The following is a 25,822-nucleotide window of genomic DNA, read 5'->3' as shown; positions in this document are numbered from 1 at the left end:
AAGGACGATTGTTATGGACTCAAAAGGCAAAAACATCATAAAAATGCCGTTAAATTATTCACAACTGACAATTTGACAGTTACCCATAACATTTTAAAATTTGACTGATTCGCAAACCGCAACACACAGTTTTAGGTCCGAAGTTCTAGAAGTAAAAAAAATGTCATATTAACCAGAGTAGAGAAGACTATTTCTAGCCTCGGACTATTATTCTCCTTGATGCTTCACATCTCGGTTGATAAAATAGCTCAGCTAGAAAAGTGTCTTTTCTACCTTGGTTAATTAATAATAACTGTTATGTGATTCCGCTGACTGTTCCAGGAAAAATCAGTAGTGATAATGATTGCCAAATCGCTTTGAGAAATCGTGATTTTCCTAGATTATAAATTTCGATGAAATTATATAATTTTGGTTCTGATTTATCTAAAATTAGATCATTCTAGAAGTGGTGATCTTTGTGGAAACTGAATCACCTGAGAATTGAAAATTACATAGAGTCATACTTTTCTTACGTGTACTGAGATTATTATCTTTAATATTTATAATTAAGTATCATACAAAAAACTTGTTGTTACATCAAAGAAAAAATGTATAAATGTTGTTACATCAAAAAAAAATGTATTAATAGGGAGAGTAAATGACATATTTTTACCTACAAACAAGCAAAGAAAAAAAAAACAAACAAAAGGAATAGAACACAAATTAATACCAAAAATAGTAACTAGTATTAGACCACAGAAAGTCTGTTATAATTCCTACAAATTGTCAATGAAACAGTGGAACTCCCCCCAAAATTCAAATCGGCACTCCTAGCTTACTCTTAATTCCCACCACTTGCCAATTTAATTGGAATTGTGTGTGAATTTTATTTGTGGCCTGGCCCGCATGGTTTTAATATTAGAAGCAAACAGATCGAATTATCGAACCTGCATTATATTTATTTTTCCTATATTGGAAGTAAATCGACTTTTATTTACTTGTTTTTCAACAACTTAATGTATGCCCTAGGGAATAAATTTGTACGAATGACAGATGTTTTAATTACTATATTAGCTCGAATACGGGCTTCACACATGATCTGGTTTTAGTGAAGTTACGTTAGAAAACAAGATCCGGTATTCACTTCTAGAATACTTATTACAAATTCTAAGTTTATTAATTGAAGATTTTCTCGCTCTGTACGGTCGCTGAGCTATGTCTGAATTAATATAAAAATGTATTCCTCTAATGAATAAATAACTATACTTGATAGTATTTTTTCTATTTAAATTATGGTTAATAATAAAATAACAATAATCAGTCAATCATACTTTTACCTGATTTAAATATGCAATGTAAATCACCACGACTGTCATGTGATTCGGTGCAAAGTTCATTTGCTCTTGAAAGGTGAATAAAAAATCGTGGCAATATAAAGTAGAAAATCATTTAAATTTTCCCACTTGCCTTCTTCCGTTGTTCCAATTTAATAGAGTCAAATGAATATAAAATCATTTAAAAATATTACTTCTAAATCCGAACTCTTAGGGTTGGTTTACACAATAATTTAATTAAAGCAATCTCGCAACTAATTTACCTAACGATTGCTGTCATTTGATTGGCAAAAAAACGATTACATGTCACTTTAACATGATGTTAAGTATCTAATCGAATCGAAAAAGATTTAACTCAGCTTCTGTAAACCGGCCCTTAGAGCCTTCAAAAATGTACAAGAAAAGTGTAATATTTTCTTATACCTATAAACCGCTTATGATATAAAACACATTCATGTTTGAAATTAGCAATTTATTTAAAAAAATGACTTTAACTGTTTTAACTAATTATCTTAGATCTTCAGTTAGTAATTCTGGCAGGAGTTTCAAAGCAAAGAACGTCTTTTCCGCTTGGTGGTGTCACAGCCCAATGTACCACAAGTTTTAGCTGCAAAATAAAAAAATTAATATCCTAAAGGCGTCTAATACTTATCGTGACTAAAATGATTAAGCAAGATTGAACGTCACAAAAACCGGTATGATATCGGTTGACAGAAAAACTCTCATTAGTGTAGTAGGTATAAGTATGACGACTTGAGATAATCCCCAAAAAAACTTGAAGGTCAAACAACATTTTAAACTTAGTTAACAAACCAATTTTTGAATTCAGGCTCTAGTTTATCTTACCCTAGGATAAATCTGCAGAACTTCAATGGTTTTTTTATAAAGATATTCCTCTCCCTTTTTCAAAGGACATCCAAGTTTGGTTTTTCCATCAAGACTGTAAATACTCTCACAAGCGTCAGTTTGGTCGATTCCAGGAAAAGGAAAAGGTACTCCCGCGATGTATGCACTTATTGAATTTACAATTTTGTCAGCATCTTCATCTAAAAATAAAACATTAAGATGTACCTGTTGCAATCACAGTATAGAAATAGATTTGTGATTTGATTAAGCAAACCTCTTGATCGATGGACGATCCTTTTTGAAAAATTGACTTAAAAGTGTTTTATCAAATTGATTGACATTTGGTACTGAAAAGTTGCAAGAATTGCGTTATTTTTAGAATAATACCGAACCTTGTATTTAAAAACATACAATTAAAAACGCACCTGCCGCTAAAACCATTAATTTTCTTACAAACCGGCTTATAACCTTCTTTGGTGTTGCCGTGAAATTGTAATGGAAATAACCTTGCAATAATACTTATGTGGCTAAATAAATCAAAAACTTAACAATCTGCTTTAATGGCTTAAGTGACGCGAAGTTCTTTCTAATTTTATTTATTTATTGGAAAGTGAATATTAATTACTCTCAATTGACGTAACGAAGTTATAAAAATATTGTGTACAATAATTGTACAGCTACAAGTATGAAATTAAGTAGTTTATTTTATTGTAATTGCTAGAAGACTTTTAAACAAAAGTGACTAAACAAAAATTAGGGGTAACACTTATAATAACTTCTATACCAATAATATAAACTTAAAACCTGAACATACCTGACTTAAATCTAACTTCAACTGGAATATTCGAATTTTTTCGCAATCTGCATGGAGGCTTTTTGCAATTTCCTACCTTAACTCGCTCGCTTAAATCTTCTACAACTTTATCTGTAACACGAAAAAATCATTAAGCATTATCTTAAAAAATTAAAGAGGAATTTTTAGTCCAAGTTTATGAATAATGAATATTCAAGTTCTTACAATAATTAGAAAAATCAAGGCATTAGTAGGTATATTCCTTCTTAACAGCAATGGAAATGTCATTAATTAAAGCTGATTGCATTGACCTGAACTGCTTAAGCATAATCGGGGAAAGTAATGTTACATCAGAGAAAAATATGTCATTATCTAAAATGTACGGATATCTCGTTTTCATTCGTGGCCCAAATAATTAAAAATGTTATTAATTTGTTATTTCTCAGCGTTGTTTATGTTTGAAAATTACTTAGAAGTAATATAATTAATAAGCAATGTTTGTTTATTTATAGAAATACTTTAAACTTTGATTTTGAACTTATAGGTAATATGAAAACTCACCAGAATTGTGACACTGTGAAACATTCAGAGCACAACAATACGAAATTACACTGAATAAAACTATACCAATAAGTACTTTTTCGGTCATTTTTAGCTTTAATTTATATCCTCTTTGTTGATCATTCACTGTTTGCTTTTCGTTCTCCGGACTCCGGAGTCTTGTAGTCAACCGCTCTTTAAACACTACTCCACTCCCACTTCTTTAATGGAATTTGATACCACTTCCGACTTGACAATAATTCTTATTCTACTCATGCTCGTCAACACAATGTGTTTGTCAAGATTGATAATATTTTTGCACATTTGTAATGCAAATGGCCAATTTCGACCAAGATCTAGAAGGTGAAATTAAACCGGAATTTTCGGAAACCGTAAATAATAATGTTATCTACATTTAAATCTTACTTTTATGTTTTGCAAAAGTAAAAATTTAAACTGAAACGGTACTGTTTCAACTGAATCTTTCCGTCTGTAGATTTGGAAATTTCCTTCATTAAGCGTCTTGTGATGACCAGTTTTCCTTGATGTTTTGATGTTTTTTTTTTAAATTAGAGCGTTTTTTTAATGTTTGTTTATAGTCACTGAAAGTGTTATTACGATTTTTTACGTTGATATATAAATAACATAAAACGTCCACACAATAAGAAGACAATGTCAACTTATGCGTAATGTACATGTAAGTAATGTACTCAATTGACATTGAAACGGGCACCCGATTGCTAATTTTACTTCGTGGTATGTTGAAGGAAGGAAAGCTGCAAATGATTCAGTAATCAATTACTTTGCAACTCTTTAATAATTCTGATAATTTACAAGAAATGATTGGCTACTTATATACTTATAGGACATATGTTGTAACAGTTTGATGTAACAATTAACTTGCTACTGGTAATGTTACATCAACCGTAATTACAGTAACTAGAAAAATAAAAACTTTAAGTAGTCATAAAAGATGTACTCACTTTATAGAAAAAATAAAGAAAGATAAGTGCGGTTAGATATTGAAGAGCTGAGTGGTAGACATGTTAAGTGTCATTTTTAAAAATAAGGAAATGTTAAGTTGGAGGTACCTTTAATGATCTGTATCAAATTAAACCTTAATTTCAGTACACATTAAACAAGTCGGTTAGCTGTGGATAGGATATTGATATTACTGCGTGATTTTTGAGGTTTCAGCTCTTCAATTATGCACCTATTTAAAGCATCACCTGTGTAAAATACTGAATTATAACACGTGTCAAGGTTATAAAAGGTGTATGGAAAAGACAAAGAAGAAGAGTAAGTGCAATTTAAATTGGTCGTCCATGCTCTCATTTGTAGTCGTTGTAGCTTTAATAGTTACATTTATAATAAGGTCGTTTTATTTACGCCAATGCAATGGTAAGAAATTTACGGTTTGGGAATTCTAGATTTTTTTTACCGCATGCCCAAGTATGGCTTATTAATAAATTGAAAATATAATAATCTTTTCATTTTGTGTATATGCATAAGTTGCCAAGGCTGTTACGATTAGTTAATTTTTAATTTTTTAATTTTTGTTTTACATTGAAATAATGAAAAATTATTAAACCATGGCACAACATGGTCATACTTTTCGAATGAAGATTCTACCAAAATTTGTATGTAAATCAAATAAGAGTAAATTAACTTTTTATCAAATTAATTTATTATTTTAAACCTGTTCTTTTGAGAACAAAACCAGTCATGGTTTTGATTACTAAAATGTGCAGGATTTGCGGGCTATAATTTTAAAGGAGAGAGCACGATTAACAGTAGGTAGCACGCAAATAATAAAAATTTGATTCGATTCTCATTCAGTTGTAATTTTTCTTCTATGTTCCTTTTTTTCTATTGAATTAAAAATTGTGGATATGTCACCATTCTTCTCTAAATTGATTTTTCTCCACAGATTCTATTATTCTTAGTTTTTCTTGTTTCTTTTTCCTTATTCCCCGATTTATCATATCAGCTCTAGTTTTTTTGATTTTCAATTGTTTTTCCAAATTTTTAAGAAGCGATTTTGGCAACAAGAAAAAGAAAATGAAAAGTCTGACTGTTCAATTTAATCAATTTAAGTGTAAAGCGTTGTTGCTCTAACATTTAATAAACTAACATCAATTTTGAATAAATTTGAGGATTTAAAAAAAAAACTTCAAAAATACTGTATTTTTTACAGATTTTACTAGAGCTGATCTTGAAAAACCGATTACTGTTTGGTAATTAGAACGCCCTGTATATCCAGAAACCCCTTTTACATCTTTGGAAAAAAGTACAGTTGCTCAGTGTAATGATTTGTCACAATCTACCAATGTTTTTTTTTCTTCTCAGGATGTGTGTAACTGTGAATGCTGTAAGTACCCGATAGCTTTTAAACTCAAAAGTAGTGTTTCATAATACACAAAATTTATTACATTTTTTTATTTACATAAAGTTAAAAACCAAGTAAAGTGTATTTACATCAATTACATAACTTTCTTTAGCTTCTGGAAGCATTAGTTCTACAATTAACACCTTTAGAATGTAGTACTCTTTATATCATAGATGAGTTAAAATATGGTATGTAGATAAGACTATCAATAGAAACAGGTTTTTAATTATCACATTAGAGAACATACAAAAGCACAAATCACTAAAAATAAAAAAAAATTGAACCAATTAAATAATATTGTAGTTTTACGTTAAATTACTTTGTTAATTACATGGACGCAAATTCATCTCTTATTTATTTATTCAAATTTATGCTAAATTTATGCGGTTTACATTGGCAACTACTTCTAATTCGTAAAGAAAACATTCAATAAGGAACAACAAAAGATTCCTTTTCAAAAATGTGTCTTAAACAATTTAAGTGTTCCACCTAAAATAAATCTTGAGTCAAGACTCAAAATTCTCCTTGACGATGTCCCCCATCCAAGAATGTTAACACAACGATTTTATCTTTATATAACTGAAACATTTAACAATAATCTAGGTAATGTAACAACAAAGTTGATGTAACAAATTAAAAGTAGTATTCAGTAATTAAAAACCTGTATCTCACTGTTTTAACACAAAACCAACAAGTTGGTGTATGTACAGTCACTGTAATATGTACATATTATCAAAAGTAAAAATAGACAGCTCCCTCTATTGTTTAGTAGCTGATAAAAATTGATAAAATAAAGAAAACTCTTTTTATAGTCTTTTGCGTTCTGCCGCAAAATGTATGTCAGAGATGGAAATACAGTCCCATAGAGACAATTTTCGGGAAAGTTTATTTCTGGTTAATAAATATTTCTGGCAATTTACGATGGGTTTTTCTTGTTTTTTAATAAATTACAAGTCTGAGAAGGGTTCACAATCGAAGTGTGCAAAATAGGATCGTAAGCATGCAAATTTAATTACAGCAGAAATTGGCACAATAGTATATTATTTTCTTAGCAGTAGACATTGAGCTTTTTGTACTGAATCCAGATAATTCGATGGCCGAAGCAATGCAATCTAGATGAAACACAAAAAACGATGCTGCTCCGAATAATACTTTTTTTTTTCAAGCATTTTTCATTTGAATACCAGCGCAAATCTTGTGATCTCTATTTAATAAAATTCTATTTGAATTTTTGAAGGTTGAAGTGCCAAAAAGATATTGAATGCTTTAGTCACTTTTATAACACACATTTGAGCTTGAATTAAGACTATTCGGCGTTTAGTTGACTGGTAGATAGAAATATCAAATAAATGTATGTAAAACGTTAAATGGCTGTCAAATGACACTGCGATCGCTGCGATCTGATTCCTTTTGACGCTAACATTATTTTATTAGTAATATCGTGTGATTCATTAAATTTTGATTCTAGGTAGGCCGTGTATTTTGGACGTGCGTTGACTTCTTGTTCGATAACTAGCAAATCTCGCAAATATTAAGTCGAAACTACTGTAATGGTGTTAGTTACGACATGAATTTTTTTCTCAAAGCCAACTGTGAATGGAAATTTAATGAATCACACAATATAATGTAAACATTATTTAACTGCAAAACACTTGCTTCTTTATTATATGTGTGGATTAATATAATAAGAACATTTTGTTACTCTCGAAAAAAAATCCATTTGAAATACATGCTCAATCTTGGTAAAAACAACATTTTTAAAGTTATCATTTTATTAAAGAAATTTATGGGTTGACAATAGAAATATCGGCACATGATCTAAATGTTTCTTGAGCTCCACATCCCATTTTCTGCGTACCATCACCGCACACTCCCCAAGAGTTGCCACTCTTATAGTGCCATCTTAAGACGCAACGATCACAAGTAACTCCAGCAGGAAGTTGAACCTGATTGCTTACAGTGTAGTCTTCCGCTTTGACATTATAAGCAGAAGAACCATCAGCAAGAGTTAGATCGGTAAAACATTCTTCCGTTTCCACGTCAGATCCACTCGAGAGAACGCACAAACTGTAAACAGTCACAAGTAATTATCAAGTTTTTCAAAGTAATGTGGAGTTTCACCTGTAAGTGAATGTACCAAGATGGTTGGCAGTAAGTGTGATCGCAGTGTTTATAACAGATCCTGCGGCGTAACTTCTTGAAACCACTCCATTTCCGAATTTTCCGCCGTTTTCGTTACTTCTTGGCACGGGATCGGCGTAGTTGTCACCGCAGACTCCGCATTTTCCGCCGTTATTGCCGAACTGAACCTAAAAATTGAAAATTTAAATTATATAATTTTTTAATAATAATAAGGAATTGTGCTTTGATCACAACTATAAGATTGTCAATTTCCCGTTATAAATAACAAATTATATTGCTATTTTTATTAATTAACAACTACAAGTTATAGACTACTACTTAGTTTGCACTTTTATTGCAATAAAACTAAAATTGATAAATTAAATTACTTTGGGGTACGACTATAAAATAATAGAGACAAAAATTTATAACCGGGGCGAATACGTCATAATGTCATAAATGAGATAAACCGAAAAAAAACCGCAATAAATAACCATCTTGTCATTTTAAGAAGAACGCAATCACAAAATACCGACAATAATTTATATTTGTCACAAAGATTTTTTAAATTTCCAATCCAAGCGCAAGATTGTTAACTGATTTAAAACTAAAAAAAGTAATTTAAACAAATTTCCTATCTTTAAACAAAAATTTTTTGTCCATGAAAATCTCGAGTTTTATGTTTGCTTTTCTTTTTGTTACATACCCCAAAACCTCCGCAATTAAACGCGTTGTCGTCGTAATTCAGTGGCACGGATTTATAAAATCTCCACAAAGAGGCTCTGTTTGAAGGTTCCAACATCATTCCATGACTGGAAACTTCCTGCATGAAAGCAGCAACTAGGACCACAACGATACACTTCAACGCCATTTTTCGAATATGTATGAGTATATATTTTTTTTATAAAAAAAATATGTAATTGTTAGCTACGACTTATTAAGAACAATACCTGAAAACTCTTCTTTATATATACATTTTCTCTTACACGATAAGATAGTAACACTCTTAGATTTCGTGTCAAAGTTTACTAAACATTAAGAAAAAACTTTGAATCTAGATCTAACCTTATCACTATTTTCTATACAGTGCCGCCTTTTGTTCAATTAATTTCTCCAAGTGGACCCTTATAAAATGTGATGAAATCACATTATCGATAAACAAAGACTAGGAACATGTAGAGTTAATTAATTTTTAATTGTTAAAATAGGTAAAATAAAAAATACAATAAAAATCGTACCACCACTCCTCCACAGAACATTTCGTTATCGTTGTAATTTGCGGGTTGGGTCCAATCGTATCTCCACAAAGACGCGCGATTTGGAGGGTCCAACATCATACCATGACCTGAAACCTGCTCGAGGTAGCCGGTTACTACCAGGAGAAGGATAAATTTCACTGCCATTTTGAGACACTGCTTCTGGTTTCACAGAACTCTGAGCACTACAGGGGGAGCATGGTATTCTCATTTATACCCCTTTAAGTTATATTAATATGATAAAATATAAGAATAAAATTAATTAGGTGTGTTGTGGGATTAAGCGATTTATTATAAAATTGCTGGCTCTTAAACAGATCAATTAAACCGACAGGATCTCAAAAGTGAAGTCAAGAAGCAATAAACATAAAATTCGTAAAATAAAATCATTTAGTTTCCGCCAATCATGGCTATTTTATTGTGGCTGCATTTTTCTCAGGTTTTTGGAAGATTTTTTGCTTCGTTTTCAAACCAATAGAAATTTCCACTTGTTTATATCTTTGAGCACCCATGTTGATCATAATCAGTGTTAACAAACTGCAGTTTGCCCAAGTAGCAACAGTAGCTAGAAAACAGACAACATTTTTTTTTAATTTTTGTAATTGCTGCAAATAAAACAAACTTACCTATTACAATTGGTTTTCAAAAAGATCAGATAACAGAACAATGAAAACACTAATTAAAGCACTGACCGATGTTTATCAGATGTATGTATACACGTTCTTTATATGAGAAATCATAAAACAATTATATGTAGATAAATCAAAGCAATGGATTTGCTCCCAAATTTTGATGTAAATAATAATAAACCTAAAAGTGCTAGTAAAATCAACAGGTAAAGAAAATCAATAGTCACACTCCTGAGACATATAATTTCAGGTTCCACAAGAAAATATTGTGATTTTGTTCATTTGTTTTATTAATGTCATTGTAAACCTACCGTAATAATCAATTCGCCTACTTCGATAATGACAACATTTAGATTTACACAACTACATTTTTGAGAAAATTGCGTCCAAGACTTGTGTCTATCAGTTACTTTTGGTCGCCAATGTACATTAACACATATTAAAATATTTTAGAGTTTCTTTTTTTCCTACAAATACAAAAAAGATTGAAGTAAACTATAAAAAAGTAGTTTAAATTTGGCGCAACGTCTACTCAGTTACACTAGGTACGCCATCTTAAGTTAACAAAATTCGTTTTCAATTATAAAGAAAGAAAAGCTAAAAGATGTATTCGTTGATGTTATATGTGTGTTAATTTCAGATTAAGGAAAATTCTATTTTTTTGCTCCAAATTTTTAAATCTCAGATTTGACAACAAATAAAAAATAAAGATTTGTTGACCTCCGTTAAAAAATTTCAAAATTGATTTAGCAACTTAACAACTTAAGCAGACGACTAAACAGCCGTGTTGTCAACGGCGAACAATTAGAAACACCTAACTAACAAAAGGCTGTGTTGTGATTTGAGAGTTAAATAAATTGTTTTAAATTATTATTGAGGATATTATCATTATCGAACAAAAAGCTAAATCTACGACGATACTCGTACATTCTCATGGAATTTAAGCCCTACAATAGAAAAATCTGAGTGAAATGACTAAATTTCATTGTGAAAACCATGCAATTTGTTCATTTTACTAAAACCACATTATTTTTAGCGCAAAACAATTTCAAGAAGATATCTCATTGATTGAAATGATTGAAAGCTTTAGATTTGGAACAAATACGAATAGCTAGAAAAAATGTGTTTCTAAGGAAATATACAGAATGGCGGATGTAAAATACCAGAAAACACTAAAATGGCAGCTCCGACTGAAAAAAAAAATTAAAAAAAATTATGTTTGCTCAGAAAAAAAGTTAGGATTTTTACAGACCTAAATTTTCTGTGGCGCCCATTGTTCATAATGGCAATGCCAAAAATAAATCCAAAGTCAAAGAATATTTATTGCTAGTTTAGTTAAAGAAATTATATAAGTTGTTTTAAAGAAATTTGGAAAAGAATTTCGAAAACTATTGTTTAAAAAGTACTTGTTAAATAAAGTTAATTACTCATTGTATTGTCAATCTTTTTCAATTACTATATTTTTTTTCTAAACTCTAGTGGTGTTTTGCAAGTTTCAAAAAAAGTACGAATCACATTTTTATTGTGCAAAATTATCAGAACTTATGTTGAAAATCTTTAGTTTCTATTGTATTTTATCGTTTCTGAAAAAGAACGTGTTTTTGTTTTTTCCTCATTTCATGAGTGCTTTATCTTCTGTTATTTACAAAATACTTTACAACAGGAAAGCGTCTAAGCATCAAATCAAAAATGTAAAATAATGATGGTCATAACATCTTTCCTAAGATTTATTCAAAATATCAGACTTTAGAGACGTAATTCCAGTTAAGTACCTGTTATCTGTAAGTGGTCAATTAAACCTCAAGCTTTTGCAAAAATGAAACAAAACTAAATTGTTAGGTAGCTGAACACTCAATCATCACGCGTCAAGCACCTGCCACTAATGAAAATTAAATTACTTATTAAGTACTCAAGTTTGGTTCGAAACAATCAGATATCATCTACAAGTAAGTGATATCTAAAAAAATGCAGAAAACACGTCTTTGTTAATCCAAACATTTGTTCTCAGGAGCATAGGTCATAAAATATGATTTGTCGCAGAAGCGAAGTAGTTTTTCAAATTATGGAATTTAGCGGATTTTTTTTCTTTTTTATAAAAGATGAAACTGCTCAAGTTGTTTTAGTTATTATCAGTATGCGATTTTGAGCAACGTATTCATCCTTCAAAATCTGCTTTTTAGAGGTTGAATTAAGATTTATAGATAAACGGATTAGACGAAATTTTTGGCATGAACAGAAAAAAATGACCAAGCTAAATCTATTGAAGTGTTTACATCAGATATTTTTATACAGTTTTGAAAGTACAAAGTACGGTTTTTAAGGTACTTACATACAATTTTTAAGGAAATTATTATTTATTATTTTTTTTAATATTACCGAAATCTACTAATATTTTTTTAAATTTATATTTATTAAGAATATAAACTTAACAATCAGACAATTAAATAAAAATCAAATCTGGTGGGAACAAGAATAAGATTTAAAATCATGTTTAAAATCATGTAAAAAATTTATTCACATAATAAATAATGGGCTTTTACAAAAAGCATTCAAAACATTAAACTATCGCTACGTCAGCACAAGATCTGAAATTCTCTTGAGGTCCACACCCATCAGCAAACGATCCATCATCACACTGACCCCATGAGTTCCCAGCAGTATAATGCCACCTCAAAACGCACCGCTCGCAAGTCATACCAAATGGAAGAAGAACTGTATTACTGACTAACGTATCTTGACCGGAAACTTTGTAGTGTGTGCTGCCATCACCTAGAAGCAGCCCACGGAAACAATCTTCACCAGACTCGTAACTATGCGGATTATCCAAAACACACAAACTGAAAATTGTAAATATTAGTATATGAAGTTTTTTAAAGAGAATTTTTTTTTTACCTGTATTCAAAAGTGCCCAAATGGTTGCTGGTTACATTAACATGAACTTCGATTTTGCTACCAGATTTGTAGGTACGAACCACAAGTCCTTGTCCATAGAATCCTGTATTTTCGTTCTCTTGAGGATGAGGCGTATCGTACCTGTCGCCGCAAACACCACATTTACCACCAAGAACATCCCATTGAATCTAAATTATAAATTTGTTTCTTTTTTGTTTCGGGAGTTTCTAGTACTTACAGCTCTGCCTCCACAGAAATTCTGATTATCGTCGTAATTTATACGGGTATCGTTGTAGAACCGCCATAGAGAGCTTCGATTTGGAGGTTCCAACATCATTCCATGGGCATACGTTTGTTTGACTATTACAGCAAAGAGAGCAAATAAGACGAGTTTAAAAGTCATTTTTGTAAAGTTTATATGTTGACCCGGAAAAAAGATTGGTTGTTACTAAGTAGCCCCATTTGCTGTGCCAAACTTTTATACAAGCTTTTAGCTACTTGACTTTTTGATAAGATTACATCAAGACCTCACATCGAGATGTCACTTCTTCAGATAGCATTTTTGAGTGTCTCATAATGAAATGACGGTTGGTTTCCAGGAGAGTGACGTCAACAAAAATAGTTCGGCAAGGTATATCATCTCTAAATAAAATACGATAGGAATAAAAACAAACATGTCTAATACTTTACCTAATTGAAACGATTTATGTTCGTCATACATAATTGTAAGTATATTATTGTTTAATTACATTCGAATGCGCATTTTAATAAAATCTACTTATTGATTTCATTATATGTACTGGACTACAATTTAGAAAAATCAATATGAAAAAATCAGTAAAGTAAACCCAGATGACATATACCTAGTAAATTTTATGGCCACATTATGAGAGGACCGGGCAGTACTAATCCTTGCGGTTGGGGACCATAAAAATAGGCGCACGCCGTGATCGGTCGGTACTCAAACAGGGTCGTATTTAAAAGAAAATTGAATCAAATATAATAAACGAACATATATTCACATACACACACTTGACCATTTTTAAATTTAAATCAAACTATCATCTGATTCGGAACTGTCGTTATTTAAACTTATAACAAGTTCATTGGGAGAAATTTATGGAAATGTTCCACGAAATGCGTCCGGGCCTGTTCAACCTTCAGTCTTCCCTCTACCTAGAAATTTGTCGGCTGCAGTTTACAACACCCAGTTTTATTTCTAAGGGTGGTTTGACTTAAGCCATAAAATGTTTAATAGGTGTATGTCATTTGTGCTTACTTTTTTTTATAATGGTACAAAAAAAATGGAGAAAATAGAGTTACTTAAAAAATAAGATGACATTGTATCGCAAACTAGTTATTAGATAATTGCAATTGTTAATTGGGTAGCAAAGCGAATATTTATTTGTAGGTACTATCGCGGAATCAAAATTTCGAACATCACTTTTTGGCATGACAATGTGAAGCAAGCTTTATTGTCATTGTGACTGACATTGGGAAAATTGGCGAAGGGTGCGACATCTATCGTCGTTCGTGTGAAACGCCGAAACGGTGAACAACAAAAACGGCCTGTCTTTGAAAAGTTTTTTTGAACCGTTTTCGTTGTTGAATTTTGCAAATTAACAATTTGAAATACTTTTACTTTGTGTCTAGGCCCTTTTCTGCGTATGACAAAAGTAATTTGTCGTTTTGTTTAGTATTTCAATGGTCAAATGTGTCATTGTTCAAGAGTGAAATAGCAAGAAATGTTAACACAACTAAACGAATCAGGCTCACTGACGCTGTTAAATGTTGGAAGAAGTCTTGTAGTAACAATTTGTTTCATGAGATATTGAAAATTGGCAGAAAACGCAGGCACTAAAATTATAAAATTGAAAAAACCCAAATACAGCTACGTTGATGTTAGTTTATGGATTTTACTTGCAAAAAAATTGTTGGAAAACATTCAATAGCCACAGGTGCATCATTTCCGTGACTATTATATAAATATGTAACTTTCTTTTAAAACCAGAGCCGAATTACAGAATAAAATCGTCAAGAACTATTAATCTGAACCGGCATAAGTCCACAACAGCCTTCTTTTAAATGCCCGAAGAATGCTTGTTTCTTTAAGACAATTATCTGCATCGAAGGGCATTTTAAATCAACAAAAATGCAAATTTTTGTTGCTTGTTAGATACTGTTATTCACCGTTAAAACCGCCATTTTGTAGTTTGGTTGCGCCATCTATTGACACCCGAATAGCTCCCAATACAAAATAAATTTCTGACACTTGCTTTGTCGTTTATAAATTTTAAGGTTATAAAGATAAAGGACAATTTACAATTTTTAAACATCAATCAATTTGATGTTTGAAATTTTGATTCCGCGATAGTACGCCTAAAACTAAAAAAAATAGGTAATTTATTGAAGTCTGTACTTAAATAATTTGGATTTTGCTTGAAATTCTGCATAAAATGAACATTTTTCTATCTGTCATAGTTCCGAGAAATTTTGGTGCAAAAATAAAAAAAAAAATTTTTGAATTATGGATTTTAAAACCAAATTCTCATGTAAAAAGCGCGAGAAAAACGATGGCGAAAACCGTAAATTTCTATCGCTTAGTTTCAGAGATACGGAACTTTATAGGTACATTTGAAATCTGCATAAAATAAGTATTCTATAACTTAGTTTCGAGTAGATTTACATCGGTTTAATTACCTTTGTTTTGGTTTTAAAAAAATAAAAAAATTTGGAATTATGGAAAATGTAAAAACACATTCTTAACAAACAAAATACGAGAAAGTCGATGGCGCTAACCGCATCTCTATCTCTCATAGAGTTTCCAAGATACAGAGTTATGTTATTTCTGCATCTTCAAAATGTTGGCCCTCTGGGACCAACCCTAAATTTATATGGTCATAGCTCAGTTATTTATTGACCTACGAGAAAAAATAGCACATTTTCTGCGTAAAATTCTGCGTTAAATGAAAATCAGTATTGATCCAGGCAAAATCGACATAAAAATATCAAAAGCTCGGAATAATTCGCTTAAGGCTGATTTTTTGTGTGGACGTTCACTTTATTGATCCAAACAAAATGTCAAAAGTCTTCATCGAAAGGTGTGTTGCTAAAAAAGTTACGCGGTGGTAAATGTCAAAGGAATCAAATTTTTGCAAATGTCTTGTCACTAGTGATTCCAAATACTAATTAAGAAAATTGTACTTTATCAAATTTGGCACAAAAAAGATTACGTAATATTTTTCGTAGTTACAATTTTTGAGGTATAAAAGTATTTTTTAAAATTTTAAGAATTTTATTCTTTTGTGCACCACAGTGAAAATATAGACCTTAATGCCTTTTTTTATATCAAGGAATCATTGAGTGAATTTAACCTGCGAAATTCTCGGACAACTTATGAAATTATTCTTCTTCAAATTTCCGAATGGTAGTAAGTAAGTACATCATTCAAGAACTTCTTCTCGGTCTTATGCGAATTATTCCGAGGGTCGTGATTATTTTGCCTGGACTAAATATCATAAGTTTGCTCCACAAATAAGCTAGATATTGATCAAAATATATTTTCGGGTGGTGTTTTTGGGATAATTTTTAAGGAATTTTTTTAGATCGAAAACGACGTTTAATTTAACGTAATTTTATATGATCATCTATGTACAACTATTCAACACCTTTACAGTTAAACAATCGCAACATCTGCGCAGTTTCTGAAAGTCTCTTGAGGTCCACATCCAAGTGCCCAAGTGCCATCTCCACAGTCTCCCCAGTTGTTTCCTATCAAAACAATATAATAAATAACACAATTTTTACAAGTGGCATTTAGTGTTACCTGAATGGTAATGCCATCTCAGTGCGCAATGTTCACAACTCTTGTTTGGAAGTTGAAGGGAGACTTTTACCTCTTTTTCGCCAGCACTAACTGAGTATCTAGTCAATCCATTGGACAAAGGCAAAACTTGGAAGCAGTCTTCACTTTCAGGAGTGTTGCGGTTTTCGATTTCACACAAACTAATTTATACCAATCAATTAATTAAAGATTAAAATTAAAAGCATACTCAACCTGAATTCAAAATATCCTAAATGATTTTTGGTAAGTTGCACTTCGACATCGATGACACTTCCAGCGGTGTACGTTCGGGTAATGATGCCTTGTCCGTAAATTCCTGAATTTTCGTTAGGTTGTGGATGAGGGTCGGTGTAGGTATCTCCACAAACACCACATTTACCACCATTTAATTCCCATTGTACCTATGATCAAAATTTGTTTTTTGATTTTGTAGTTTGATATGGAAATCTTACGTAAGCACCACCACAAAATACTTGATTATCGTTATAATTTGCCGCCACTGCTGAATAAAACCTCCACAAGGAACTTCTATTTGGTGGTTCCAGCATCATGCCGTGTCCACTTATTTCTTCGAAGAGAAATGCCGAGAGAAGTAAGACAAGAAGTTTCACAGCCATTTTGTTATAACTAACGTTCAACTAGTAAAGTCGGTTTTTTCTTGGGACTTTTATATAGTTTGATAAGATAATAATAATAATTATACTCACATATAAATAATAAAAAAAAAGAAAAAAACGCAATAAGTTTTATATAGCATAATCTTTTAATGATTTTATTACCATTTTTTTGGTTTCTCAACTAACTTGGGTGAGTCATATTTTACAATTTTCAGATAAAGTCGCTCCTTCTCTGTTCATATTTGAATTGGTTTTAGTTGTGCGTTAATTAATAAATAAATTGAAGCAAACAGTAGTGTTTGCTATTCTGCATTATACAGGCTCCAGCAACACTTGTGTTCACTCCCAAAATTATCTTTAATTTTAAAGATAAAATTTTAAAAATTTGCATACGGTCATAGTTGACAAAACTCTAGAAGCTACGCAAAAATTTGTTTTTTATCACCAAAATTTTTTTCGTCGCGACGCCTTAAAAATGAAATTTTTAGCTAATTGTGAGTGTTTGGTAAATCAACCGCAATTTTTTTTTCATTATAAATGTGTTAAAAATATCTCAGTTGTCATTTTAGATTTAATGCAAATTGCCTTCAAAATTTGAGGAAAAAAATGCTGTTTTATCAAGTTAGTTTCCAATTTCATTACGTCAAAATGGAAAGCTATGTTTACACTCAACTGTCAACATCTTGTGTCACAAATGTCATCTATCCTTTGGTTCGCTTTAAATTCTTGGTGAAATTGTCGCTTTGTCAATGTTAAATTACGATTTCTGGTGTCTATAAACTGCAACATGCCCGAGTTAATCAAAATTAACCTTCATACGCGTGACTGAAGTGACTTGTGAAAACTTGGTGTAAACGTAGTTTGCCACTGCGCCGTCATGATTTTGAAAATTAAAACAGCGTTTTTTTCGCAAATTTTAAACACAATTTGCAGTAGATTTAAAATAAAAACTCAAATATTTGTATCACAGTTATTTTGAAAAAATTGGAATTTTGGAGTATTTCCGCAAAAACTTTAAAATCGGTAAAAATTATAATTCTTAGACGTCGCAACGCCCAACGAACCGTCATGAAAAAACAAATTTTGCGTCAGCTTCTGGAGCTTTATCAACTATTGGGAGTGTTGCCAAACCCTGTACATACGACGAAACAAAAAATAAATAAAAACATTATGAATAGATCGAAATAAAAAACTGTGTATGTACGTTTACTTTTTTTTCTGTTAGATCAGTTTTATGCATTAATAAATCCCCCCATTTTTCAATGTAAATCAAAAACGTAGAATAAATGTGCAATAAAATTATAGAAATATTAATTAATGATCTGCTTCGATGATGATGAAATTTTCGACAATAAAATTGAATAATGATTTATGAGCAGCCGGAATGGAACTTTACCGTATATTAGTAGGTAGTTTTATTGCACTAGTTGATAATAATAACGCAACGTTGCTTCATTTCTCAAAAAAAAGCGACAGATAGGAAAAGGAATAGCTACTGAATTGTCTCAAAGTTGAACAGATTATTTGAATTTGTAGTATTAAAAATACATTATATTCAAGTCAATATGTATCAATTTTCAACCGCATTCAACTTCGACACTCAATATTGAACATCTTTAAAACATATATATGACCTAAAATGTCTACATTATTAAATGTTTAGATTTTTTCATTGACATCTTTGAATTTTCAAAATTGCTGCAGATGCTTGAAAGAATAACTAAGAAGAAAAAAAACATTTAGAATAGAGTTAGGATAGAAGTTAAAGTCACTAATGTTCCGAATAGGTAATTTTAACATTTACTAATTTCAATCGAAGCCAGGAGAAAAGACGTACTTTTGTATCACTTTTTTGTGATTCTCTAGCTACTATCATCAGACTGGCTAATCATTTACAAAAAAGTAAATTTTGTCTAGTTTGTCGTCAGCACTTTTGATTAATTAAATATGTCATACGAAACGAAACAAATTGGTAGAAAAATGTGCAAAAGGCTAAAAAAAATTTCCAATTAATTTGAGAGATTTAGTTCGGAAAATATACTATAAAAAATGAAATAAACAATATAAAAAAATAAATTAATAAACAAAAATTTAAATAATATAATATCATTGTTGAATAAAAATTTCTAAAATAACACCGTTATGTCTATCCCCACTAAATATTTAGCTTAATCTAGGCAACCCAAAATACTTGTAGGAGAAAAATTTAATTTCACATTTCGCAAGTTAGTAGAAAAAAAGCAGGTTACATATTAGTACTTTTATGAAATTGTACGCCATCTTCAGAAAAATATGATAGGCTTGATTTGTTTCATGTTGTTTCCTACACTTGAAACTGAACTGCTATCACAACAAAATAATAAATTTTAATTACATATTCCAATCCTCAATTAAGTCGAATTGACTCGGGTAATCAAAAATTTTAATTGGTACATGTTCAAACGGTGATTTTTAAAGTCTGTGATTGTTACAGATGTGTTTCAAATATTTATTCACTTAATCAAACTGTTGCAGAGAACACCCTCCTATTATACGCCTCTTTATTCAATACATATTTACTTTAAAGCTCAATCAAACAAAACGTATAATGTTTATTCGAAACCCTTACCTAGGACACGATTATGTTCATGATAAGTAAAACATTCCGTCTCTTTCAATATTATTAATAATACAGGAATTAATCGTAATACCTACCTTTCATTTTAATAATTTGGGTTTAAGAGAAGTCAACAAAATGTGATAAACACAATTGTATAAAAAGTTGTCTAATTCTCATTCCGGGAAGGTGTGTACATATTATATGGTATTTTCTATTATCTAAAATTGATTATGAAAAATATCCTTAACTACACACTTTTATCAGATTAGCCATACAACATGACGTTACATCCAAAAATAACAAAAAAATGTTTCCATTCGATAAGGCTTAGTCAGTCAATTAGAAATAGATTTGAAAACAAGCTTTGAAACTACGGAAAATAAGTATAAAAAAGCACCAATAATTATTTGTAAAAAGTGTATTTAAGTGAAACTCTTAACACTTAATGTATTGCTATATCAGCACAAGATCTAAAAGTTTCCTGAGGTCCACATCCTTCCGCATAGCTTCCGTCCTCACATTGTCCCCAGGTATTCCCTGCGTTATAGTGCCAACGGAGAGTGCATCTATCACACGTTAACCCATCCAGCAGTTTAACTTGAGTATTAATCACTAAAGCCTTTTGAGAATCTTGTATCTTATAATTCGGTTGTCCATCACCCATAGTCAAAGCACGGAAGCACTCTTCGCCAGATTCAGGCGCATTTGGATTATCAAGAACACAAACACTGGAAAATTTAAGTTACGTCAATTTCAAATAATAATTTTTGTACCTGAAGTTAAAATATCCCATGTGGTTAGCAGTAAGATTTATGGTGATATCGATTACGCTTCCAGGTGAATATTCTCTTACAACTTTTCCTTGACCATATGTTCCCGTATTTTCGTTATCTTGGGGATGAGAGGCATCCCATGGATCGCCACAAACTCCACATTTACCATTAAACTTGCTCCACTGAACCTGAATAAAGAATTAGAAAAAATGTTTTCATTAGTCAGATGTATCCTTACCGCTACTCCACCGCAAAAATTTTGATTGTCGTCGTAATTCGGGGGTGCTGTAGGATCGGTTCTCCACAGAGAGCTCCGATTTGGTGGTTCCATCATCATTCCATGACCCGAAATTTGCTCCACAGCACAAAGGAGAAAAAGAGCAATTGGGATTGCTACCATTTTAGCGACTATTGATACAGATTTAACTGAGATTTCAGTAAAGTCGAGGCTATTTATTGTTTTGATAAGAGTGAAGTGTTCAGGAAAGGTTGTTTGTTGTCGTTGGATACATAGTTTAAGAATTAGCTAATCGGAAAAATGCGATGACAGCTCAATAGAAATGATTTTAAAATTTTAAATGTGATAAAACGGCAAAGATGAAGGTTTGTTAGAAAGCCTGTTTTAATTAAAATCACTACCAACTTAAGCATACATTTTTATTAATATTATTAAACAACTTACTCAAAAGTATTTGATGTCGTTTTCATCGCAGTAATCTTTTATCTTGAAAAAATGTCCATCATGAAACTATCAATCAAATTACTTTATAAAAGAATTTTTATTAATCTTAAGACTAAGCGGAGCCTAAACTTGACACCTGTGAAGTATTGCGCACAAAATACAGAAATAAAAATTACATATTTAGATAAAAAATTTCTAGAATCTAGAATTTTTTGTTTTTATTTAATCTGCAAAAATTACTCTTTAGTAAGGATAAAATTAATAATAACTAAGGGAAAACGGAAATTTTTTAGTCTTCAAGAATTCCAAGTGTGTCATTGACAGAGAGCAAATATAAAAATAAACGTTTAATAAACTTTTATTCCAAACGTTACATCGTTTTCTGCACTTTAAGTTTTCTAAGAAATTCTTATATCAGCACAGGATCTGAATGTTTCTTGTGGTCCACATCCTTGGCCATAACTTCCATCGTCACATTGTCCCCAGTTGTTTCCTATTTTTACATAATTAAACAAAAAAAACCACTAAATTTTCTAGACTTACCGGTCTGATAGTGCCAGCGGAGGACACATCTGTCACATGTTAATCCACTCGGTAGCGCAACTTTAGTATTAATTGTCTTCTCGCCTGCAACAACATCATACTGAGATCTGCCATCCCCCAGTGTCAAAGGCTGGAAGCAACTTTCTCCAGATTCGGGAGCATTAGCGTTTTGCAAAACACACAAGCTAAAATTCAGCAAATTTACTTATTTTTACACCATCTTTTTTATCATACCTAAAATTAAAGAAACCCTTATGATTCGTTGTTAGCAAAACTTCAACGTCGATAACACTTCCTCTTTTGTACTCGGCGGCAATGATGCCTTGACCATACTTTCCTGTATTTTCGTTAGGTTGTGGATGAGGCTCATTGTAGCGATCACCACAGACTCCACATTTGCCACCGAAAGTAGCCCATTGCACCTTTAAAAAAATACGAAAATTTTAGTTTATTTTTGGTATTATACTCTTACTCCGGCTCCACCACAGTAGTTCTGATTGTCGTCGTAATTTGCAGGGGCAAGTGGGTTATATCTCCACAAAGAACTTCGGTTCGGAGGCTGCAGCATCATGCCATGACCGTTAATTTGGTTCACGGAGAACACAAATAGGAGAAACGCAACTTGGAAAAACATTTTTTATTTTTTTTTTGGCTCAGTTCGGACGGGACTTCTTTATATAGTGCGTGTTATCAAGAATTTATGGCTTTTGTTGAAGAGTAATAGAAGTAAAGGTCTTGTTTTGAAAACATAAGCTTAATCCAAAGAATTATAGAAGAATTAGAAAATTAATCCCACAAAACTTAGGAGGCATCACGCTTGACTTTATATTGTCCATACCTATAATAAATTAAATAAAACAGATTGCCGATTGTGTGAAATTCCCAAAATAGACTTTTAAAGCGGAGTTTTATCAAAGTAATGAGAATGAAAGTGCTTATCCATCATTTTTTTGACAAGCACAAACAAATTCTGTTAATTTTTTTTTTTTTGCGCGTACTGAACTTGGCGAAATGCCTGAAGTCTTAAATCAGATTTTTGTGCCATTAGATAGATACCCAGTTTTAAAAATTTCTAGTTTCTTAAATTTTTAAATCAGCTCTCAAATTTTTCTATTCTTGTTAAACGCAGTTAAAAAAAATATAAAAAAAAACAAAAAATTCAAGAAATTTCAAAGACATTATACCTACTGATGAAACCATTTTTCATCAATAAACTCTAAAAAAGTGAGAATTGTTGTTTCAAGAAAAATGAACTTGCGGCATCAAAAATCGAAACAAATCTTGGACCTACGGTCACAAAAAAAATTATTTATCACGTTTCCACCAACCACACGCAACATGATCAAGATTAAAAAAAATGTATAAAAACATTGTTGATGTATTGGCAGTAATCTATTCTAAGTAATAACACGTGTTGTAATTTGCAAAATTTTGAAATAAATTTGAACCACCCTCCTCACAGTTTATACAGTCTCCGCCGCAAAAATTAATTTGTATTTTTATTTGTAAATCTAAGACACAACACTTCATCATCTCTTCAATCTCCCATTCATATTATAAACAAAGAATTCTTGAGTGTTTATATTAAGCGTGCAAAATAGCACTGGTTTGATAAGATTGTCATAATTCATATACGCAAAAAATTCGTAATACTTACGTTAGGAGTCATCTTTAATCTAATGATATAAAAAGGTGGTTTTCACTAGATCTGGCATTCTTCAGTAAGCTGATATTCATACTTTAGCTATGGCGATTTTACCAATCTTTTTCTTTCTTGTATGTCTAATTATCGACGGAACTTCTGGTCATGGCAGACTCATGGATCCAATAAACAGAAGTTCTATGTGGCGTGAAAACTCTAAAGCAACACCAAATTACAATGACGATCAAAATAACTGTGGGGGTTCTGGTGTAAGTAATAAATAATACATTTAAGACATATTAATATGTATTTTTAGGTACAATGGGAACAGTTCGATGGAAAATGTGGCATCTGTGGCGACCCATACGACACAGCTCACCCTCAACCCAATGAAAATACCGGCTCTTTTGGCGAAGGCATAATTGCCAAAGAATACAAAGCAGGAAGCATCATCGATATTAACGTTCTTCTCACTCGAAATCACATGGGGCATTTCAATTTTAGGTTTGTTCAGTTCAACTGAGATTTTATAAGACTAACTGGTGGTTGTAGTATTTGCGTTTTGGAAGATCCAAGCGCTCCAGAATCTGGAGATGATTGCTTCAAACCAGTGACTTTGGGAGATGGTTCAGCGTCGTACGTTTTGGAAAATACAGAAGAAGAAGATGATACTAACATCAATACTACTATCCAATTTCCGGAAGGTTTGACCTGTGAAAGATGTGTGCTGAGATGGTCATACACTGCTGGCAATAATTGGGGGCAATGCGAGGATGGAACTTTTGCCATGGGATGTGGAGCACAAGAAACTTTCCGATCATGTTCGGATATAACAATCAGTTAAAATATTTTTGTAGTTTTTTTTTTTCATAATAAATAACAAGGTTCTACATAAATTTTTGTTTTTGTTATTCTCAGTTTGACCGTGCATAAAATTAGAGACTTTTGATTTTAAAAAACTTGCAATTATGAAATAAAATAATTAAGCGGCACAGCCAGTGTAAAATTTAAAAAAAAACGACTAATTTTTTTGGCATATTATGACAGTCCTTAGGTATAGGTACTTTTAAAAATTACAAACAAAAATTTCAAATAAATATTTTAAATAGTTTTTAATTTACCGCCATTAGTAACTATAATTACATACTATTACATCTATTAACTACACCGTGTTTCAAAATTATTTTCATTTATTTGCCTTTGGAATAAAATCTTTTGTGCCACTCGCATTGTACTAGTCCTGTCACTTTGAACTTTCTGCCAATGATGTCACTTGTCAAACGTTAAAATCGCCAATAAGAAAAAAATTTAAACAACAAACAGCAAAATTGAGCAAAGGTAGAGTCAGTTTTATTCCCTCAGTGATCCACTCGCCCTAAATCACTGTCTACCTTATAATTCTTCAAAAGTTTTTTATGCATGTAACTAGCATTCCAATCATTATCTTTGCAAAGCGGCATTTTTTAATTTGCACGAAAAATAATAGGTGACTTGATGAAAATCTTTTTAGTGTATAATAAATTTATCTTCAAACGTGAAACGAATCTACATTTTTCAAATTTGCTGCAGTTGTAACTTAAAGACAAATCATCCGATCGTCTTGAATTTTTTTTGTTTTATTTTTTATATGTTTTTCTAAACGATGTAATATTGTAAATGTTATTTTGGCAGGTCAAAAATCATCAAGTCTTTTAGCAAAATTCGACATTTTTTCAAATCTGAATCGAGAGTACGGGAAATATCATCTAGTTTAACCACGGTGAAGGCCCCAATCACTGCAGCAGTGGAGGGTCTATTTTTAGTGACTTGAGAGATACTTAATAACTCGGTCAGAATTAAATATTTTCGCCTCAAAATTTCATTTTTTCTTTATTATTTATGTGAAAATATATATCCTTCAATTTTAAAAACAGTAGTAGTTTTCTTTAAAAAAATCTCAAAAATCTATTTTTTTTAAGCAGTCACACTGGTTGTGCCCCTTAAAACAGAAAAACGGAATTAAATCAAGCTGTTCCAAAATTACCGCAAAAAATAACAAATGAAAACAAAAATTTACAATTAGATTTTCATTTTGTCTCAGTTCAAAAATTGGAACATAACATAACTTTTCACAAATATTTTGAAAAACACTTTCACAAAATTCTAAACTTGACTGTTTACTATCAGAGATAACTTTTAAGTTTAAAAAAACATAAAAATTAAAAATAAATAAATTTTTAGGCGACTTAAACTGAAAATGAAATTTTTAGGCCTTACAAGCGGCCTAAAAGTGAGTCTTTTCTGGCCGCAAACATTTTCGGCCTATCTATGGTGGCGCCATCTATCCATAGTTTCGCATATTAC

At 31.3% G+C, this 25,822-nt stretch overlaps 7 protein-coding genes across 7 annotated transcripts; 1 reads left to right on the top strand and 6 right to left on the bottom strand.

The window, feature by feature from the left end:
• Positions 1 to 1,768: 1,768 nt before the first annotated feature.
• Positions 1,769 to 3,711, bottom strand: LOC148181285 (NPC intracellular cholesterol transporter 2-like). Its single transcript, XM_088036169.1, has 4 exons — positions 3,514 to 3,711; positions 2,974 to 3,084; positions 2,160 to 2,359; positions 1,769 to 1,920 (listed from the first exon to the last, which is right to left on the bottom strand). Exons 1-4 carry the CDS (start codon positions 3,599 to 3,601, stop codon positions 1,834 to 1,836), a joined length of 486 nt encoding a protein of 161 aa, XP_087892295.1. The 5' UTR covers positions 3,602 to 3,711; the 3' UTR covers positions 1,769 to 1,833.
• Positions 3,712 to 7,635: 3,924 nt separating this feature from the next.
• On the bottom strand, positions 7,636 to 8,950 carry LOC148181284 (uncharacterized). Its single transcript, XM_088037618.1, has 3 exons — positions 8,709 to 8,950; positions 8,003 to 8,190; positions 7,636 to 7,948 (listed from the first exon to the last, which is right to left on the bottom strand). Exons 1-3 carry the CDS (start codon positions 8,871 to 8,873, stop codon positions 7,666 to 7,668), a joined length of 636 nt encoding a protein of 211 aa, XP_087893744.1. The 5' UTR covers positions 8,874 to 8,950; the 3' UTR covers positions 7,636 to 7,665.
• Positions 8,951 to 12,377: 3,427 nt separating this feature from the next.
• LOC148181283 (uncharacterized) lies at positions 12,378 to 13,239 on the bottom strand. The gene is made up of 3 exons (XM_088036554.1): positions 13,018 to 13,239; positions 12,780 to 12,967; positions 12,378 to 12,724 (listed from the first exon to the last, which is right to left on the bottom strand). The coding sequence occupies exons 1-3, from the start codon at positions 13,180 to 13,182 to the stop codon at positions 12,445 to 12,447; spliced, it is 633 nt and encodes a 210-aa protein (XP_087892680.1). The 5' UTR covers positions 13,183 to 13,239; the 3' UTR covers positions 12,378 to 12,444.
• A 3,175-nt stretch (positions 13,240 to 16,414) lies between these two features.
• LOC148181282 (uncharacterized) lies at positions 16,415 to 17,240 on the bottom strand. Its single transcript, XM_088040778.1, has 4 exons — positions 17,076 to 17,240; positions 16,837 to 17,024; positions 16,606 to 16,784; positions 16,415 to 16,550 (listed from the first exon to the last, which is right to left on the bottom strand). The coding sequence occupies exons 1-4, from the start codon at positions 17,238 to 17,240 to the stop codon at positions 16,456 to 16,458; spliced, it is 627 nt and encodes a 208-aa protein (XP_087896904.1). The 3' UTR covers positions 16,415 to 16,455.
• A 3,002-nt stretch (positions 17,241 to 20,242) lies between these two features.
• On the bottom strand, positions 20,243 to 21,035 carry LOC148181281 (uncharacterized). Its single transcript, XM_088037139.1, has 3 exons — positions 20,851 to 21,035; positions 20,613 to 20,800; positions 20,243 to 20,567 (listed from the first exon to the last, which is right to left on the bottom strand). The coding sequence occupies exons 1-3, from the start codon at positions 21,010 to 21,012 to the stop codon at positions 20,282 to 20,284; spliced, it is 636 nt and encodes a 211-aa protein (XP_087893265.1). The 5' UTR covers positions 21,013 to 21,035; the 3' UTR covers positions 20,243 to 20,281.
• Positions 21,036 to 21,692: 657 nt separating this feature from the next.
• Positions 21,693 to 22,471, bottom strand: LOC148181280 (uncharacterized). Its single transcript, XM_088037856.1, has 4 exons — positions 22,310 to 22,471; positions 22,072 to 22,259; positions 21,838 to 22,022; positions 21,693 to 21,787 (listed from the first exon to the last, which is right to left on the bottom strand). The coding sequence occupies exons 1-4, from the start codon at positions 22,469 to 22,471 to the stop codon at positions 21,693 to 21,695; spliced, it is 630 nt and encodes a 209-aa protein (XP_087893982.1).
• An 80-nt stretch (positions 22,472 to 22,551) lies between these two features.
• LOC148181279 (uncharacterized) lies at positions 22,552 to 24,494 on the top strand. Its single transcript, XM_088037076.1, has 3 exons — positions 22,552 to 23,748; positions 23,796 to 23,983; positions 24,032 to 24,494. Exons 1-3 carry the CDS (start codon positions 23,584 to 23,586, stop codon positions 24,321 to 24,323), a joined length of 645 nt encoding a protein of 214 aa, XP_087893202.1. The 5' UTR covers positions 22,552 to 23,583; the 3' UTR covers positions 24,324 to 24,494.
• Positions 24,495 to 25,822: the final 1,328 nt, after the last annotated feature.

Source organism: Gnatocerus cornutus, chromosome 1, assembly GCF_029298725.1.
Source record: "Gnatocerus cornutus isolate USDA-ARS CGAHR chromosome 1, icGnaCorn1.1, whole genome shotgun sequence".
Taxonomy (NCBI): domain Eukaryota; kingdom Metazoa; phylum Arthropoda; class Insecta; order Coleoptera; family Tenebrionidae; genus Gnatocerus; species Gnatocerus cornutus.
This window is presented reverse-complemented; position numbering and strand designations above follow the sequence as displayed.

What these genes read in the sequence shown, in the direction of transcription:
- LOC148181285 (XM_088036169.1), bottom strand. Translation starts at nt 3,601, where the DNA reads ATGACCGAAAAAGTACTTATTGGTATAGTTTTATTCAGTGTAATTTCG. An exon ending in TTCACAGTGTCACAATTCTG is followed by an intron (nt 3,085 to 3,513) that starts GTGAGTTTTCAT and finishes TTCGTGTTACAG; the next exon opens with ATAAAGTTGTAGAAGATTTA. An exon ending in TTCTGCAGATTTATCCTAGG is followed by an intron (nt 1,921 to 2,159) that starts GTAAGATAAACT and finishes TTTATTTTGCAG; the next exon opens with CTAAAACTTGTGGTACATTG.
- LOC148181284 (XM_088037618.1), bottom strand. Translation starts at nt 8,873, where the DNA reads ATGGCGTTGAAGTGTATCGTTGTGGTCCTAGTTGCTGCTTTCATGCAG. An exon ending in TTAATTGCGGAGGTTTTGGG is followed by an intron (nt 8,191 to 8,708) that starts GTATGTAACAAA and finishes TTCAATTTTTAG; the next exon opens with GTTCAGTTCGGCAATAACGG. An exon ending in CTTGGTACATTCACTTACAG is followed by an intron (nt 7,949 to 8,002) that starts GTGAAACTCCAC and finishes GACTGTTTACAG; the next exon opens with TTTGTGCGTTCTCTCGAGTG.
- LOC148181283 (XM_088036554.1), bottom strand. Translation starts at nt 13,182, where the DNA reads ATGACTTTTAAACTCGTCTTATTTGCTCTCTTTGCTGTAATAGTCAAA. An exon ending in ATTTCTGTGGAGGCAGAGCT is followed by an intron (nt 12,968 to 13,017) that starts GTAAGTACTAGA and finishes TTTATAATTTAG; the next exon opens with ATTCAATGGGATGTTCTTGG. An exon ending in TTGGGCACTTTTGAATACAG is followed by an intron (nt 12,725 to 12,779) that starts GTAAAAAAAAAA and finishes TACAATTTTCAG; the next exon opens with TTTGTGTGTTTTGGATAATC.
- LOC148181282 (XM_088040778.1), bottom strand. Translation starts at nt 17,240, where the DNA reads ATGGCTGTGAAACTTCTTGTCTTACTTCTCTCGGCATTTCTCTTCGAA. An exon ending in TATTTTGTGGTGGTGCTTAC is followed by an intron (nt 17,025 to 17,075) that starts GTAAGATTTCCA and finishes TTTTGATCATAG; the next exon opens with GTACAATGGGAATTAAATGG. An exon ending in GAGATGGCATTACCATTCAG is followed by an intron (nt 16,551 to 16,605) that starts GTAACACTAAAT and finishes TTGTTTTGATAG; the next exon opens with GAAACAACTGGGGAGACTGT.
- LOC148181281 (XM_088037139.1), bottom strand. Translation starts at nt 21,012, where the DNA reads ATGGTAGCAATCCCAATTGCTCTTTTTCTCCTTTGTGCTGTGGAGCAA. An exon ending in ATTTTTGCGGTGGAGTAGCG is followed by an intron (nt 20,801 to 20,850) that starts GTAAGGATACAT and finishes TTCTTTATTCAG; the next exon opens with GTTCAGTGGAGCAAGTTTAA. An exon ending in ATGGGATATTTTAACTTCAG is followed by an intron (nt 20,568 to 20,612) that starts GTACAAAAATTA and finishes TAAATTTTCCAG; the next exon opens with TGTTTGTGTTCTTGATAATC.
- LOC148181280 (XM_088037856.1), bottom strand. Translation starts at nt 22,471, where the DNA reads ATGTTTTTCCAAGTTGCGTTTCTCCTATTTGTGTTCTCCGTGAACCAA. An exon ending in ACTACTGTGGTGGAGCCGGA is followed by an intron (nt 22,260 to 22,309) that starts GTAAGAGTATAA and finishes ATTTTTTTAAAG; the next exon opens with GTGCAATGGGCTACTTTCGG. An exon ending in CCGCTGGCACTATCAGACCG is followed by an intron (nt 21,788 to 21,837) that starts GTAAGTCTAGAA and finishes ATGTAAAAATAG; the next exon opens with GAAACAACTGGGGACAATGT.
- LOC148181279 (XM_088037076.1), top strand. Translation starts at nt 23,584, where the DNA reads ATGGCGATTTTACCAATCTTTTTCTTTCTTGTATGTCTAATTATCGAC. An exon ending in ATAACTGTGGGGGTTCTGGT is followed by an intron (nt 23,749 to 23,795) that starts GTAAGTAATAAA and finishes ATGTATTTTTAG; the next exon opens with GTACAATGGGAACAGTTCGA. An exon ending in ATGGGGCATTTCAATTTTAG is followed by an intron (nt 23,984 to 24,031) that starts GTTTGTTCAGTT and finishes TGGTGGTTGTAG; the next exon opens with TATTTGCGTTTTGGAAGATC.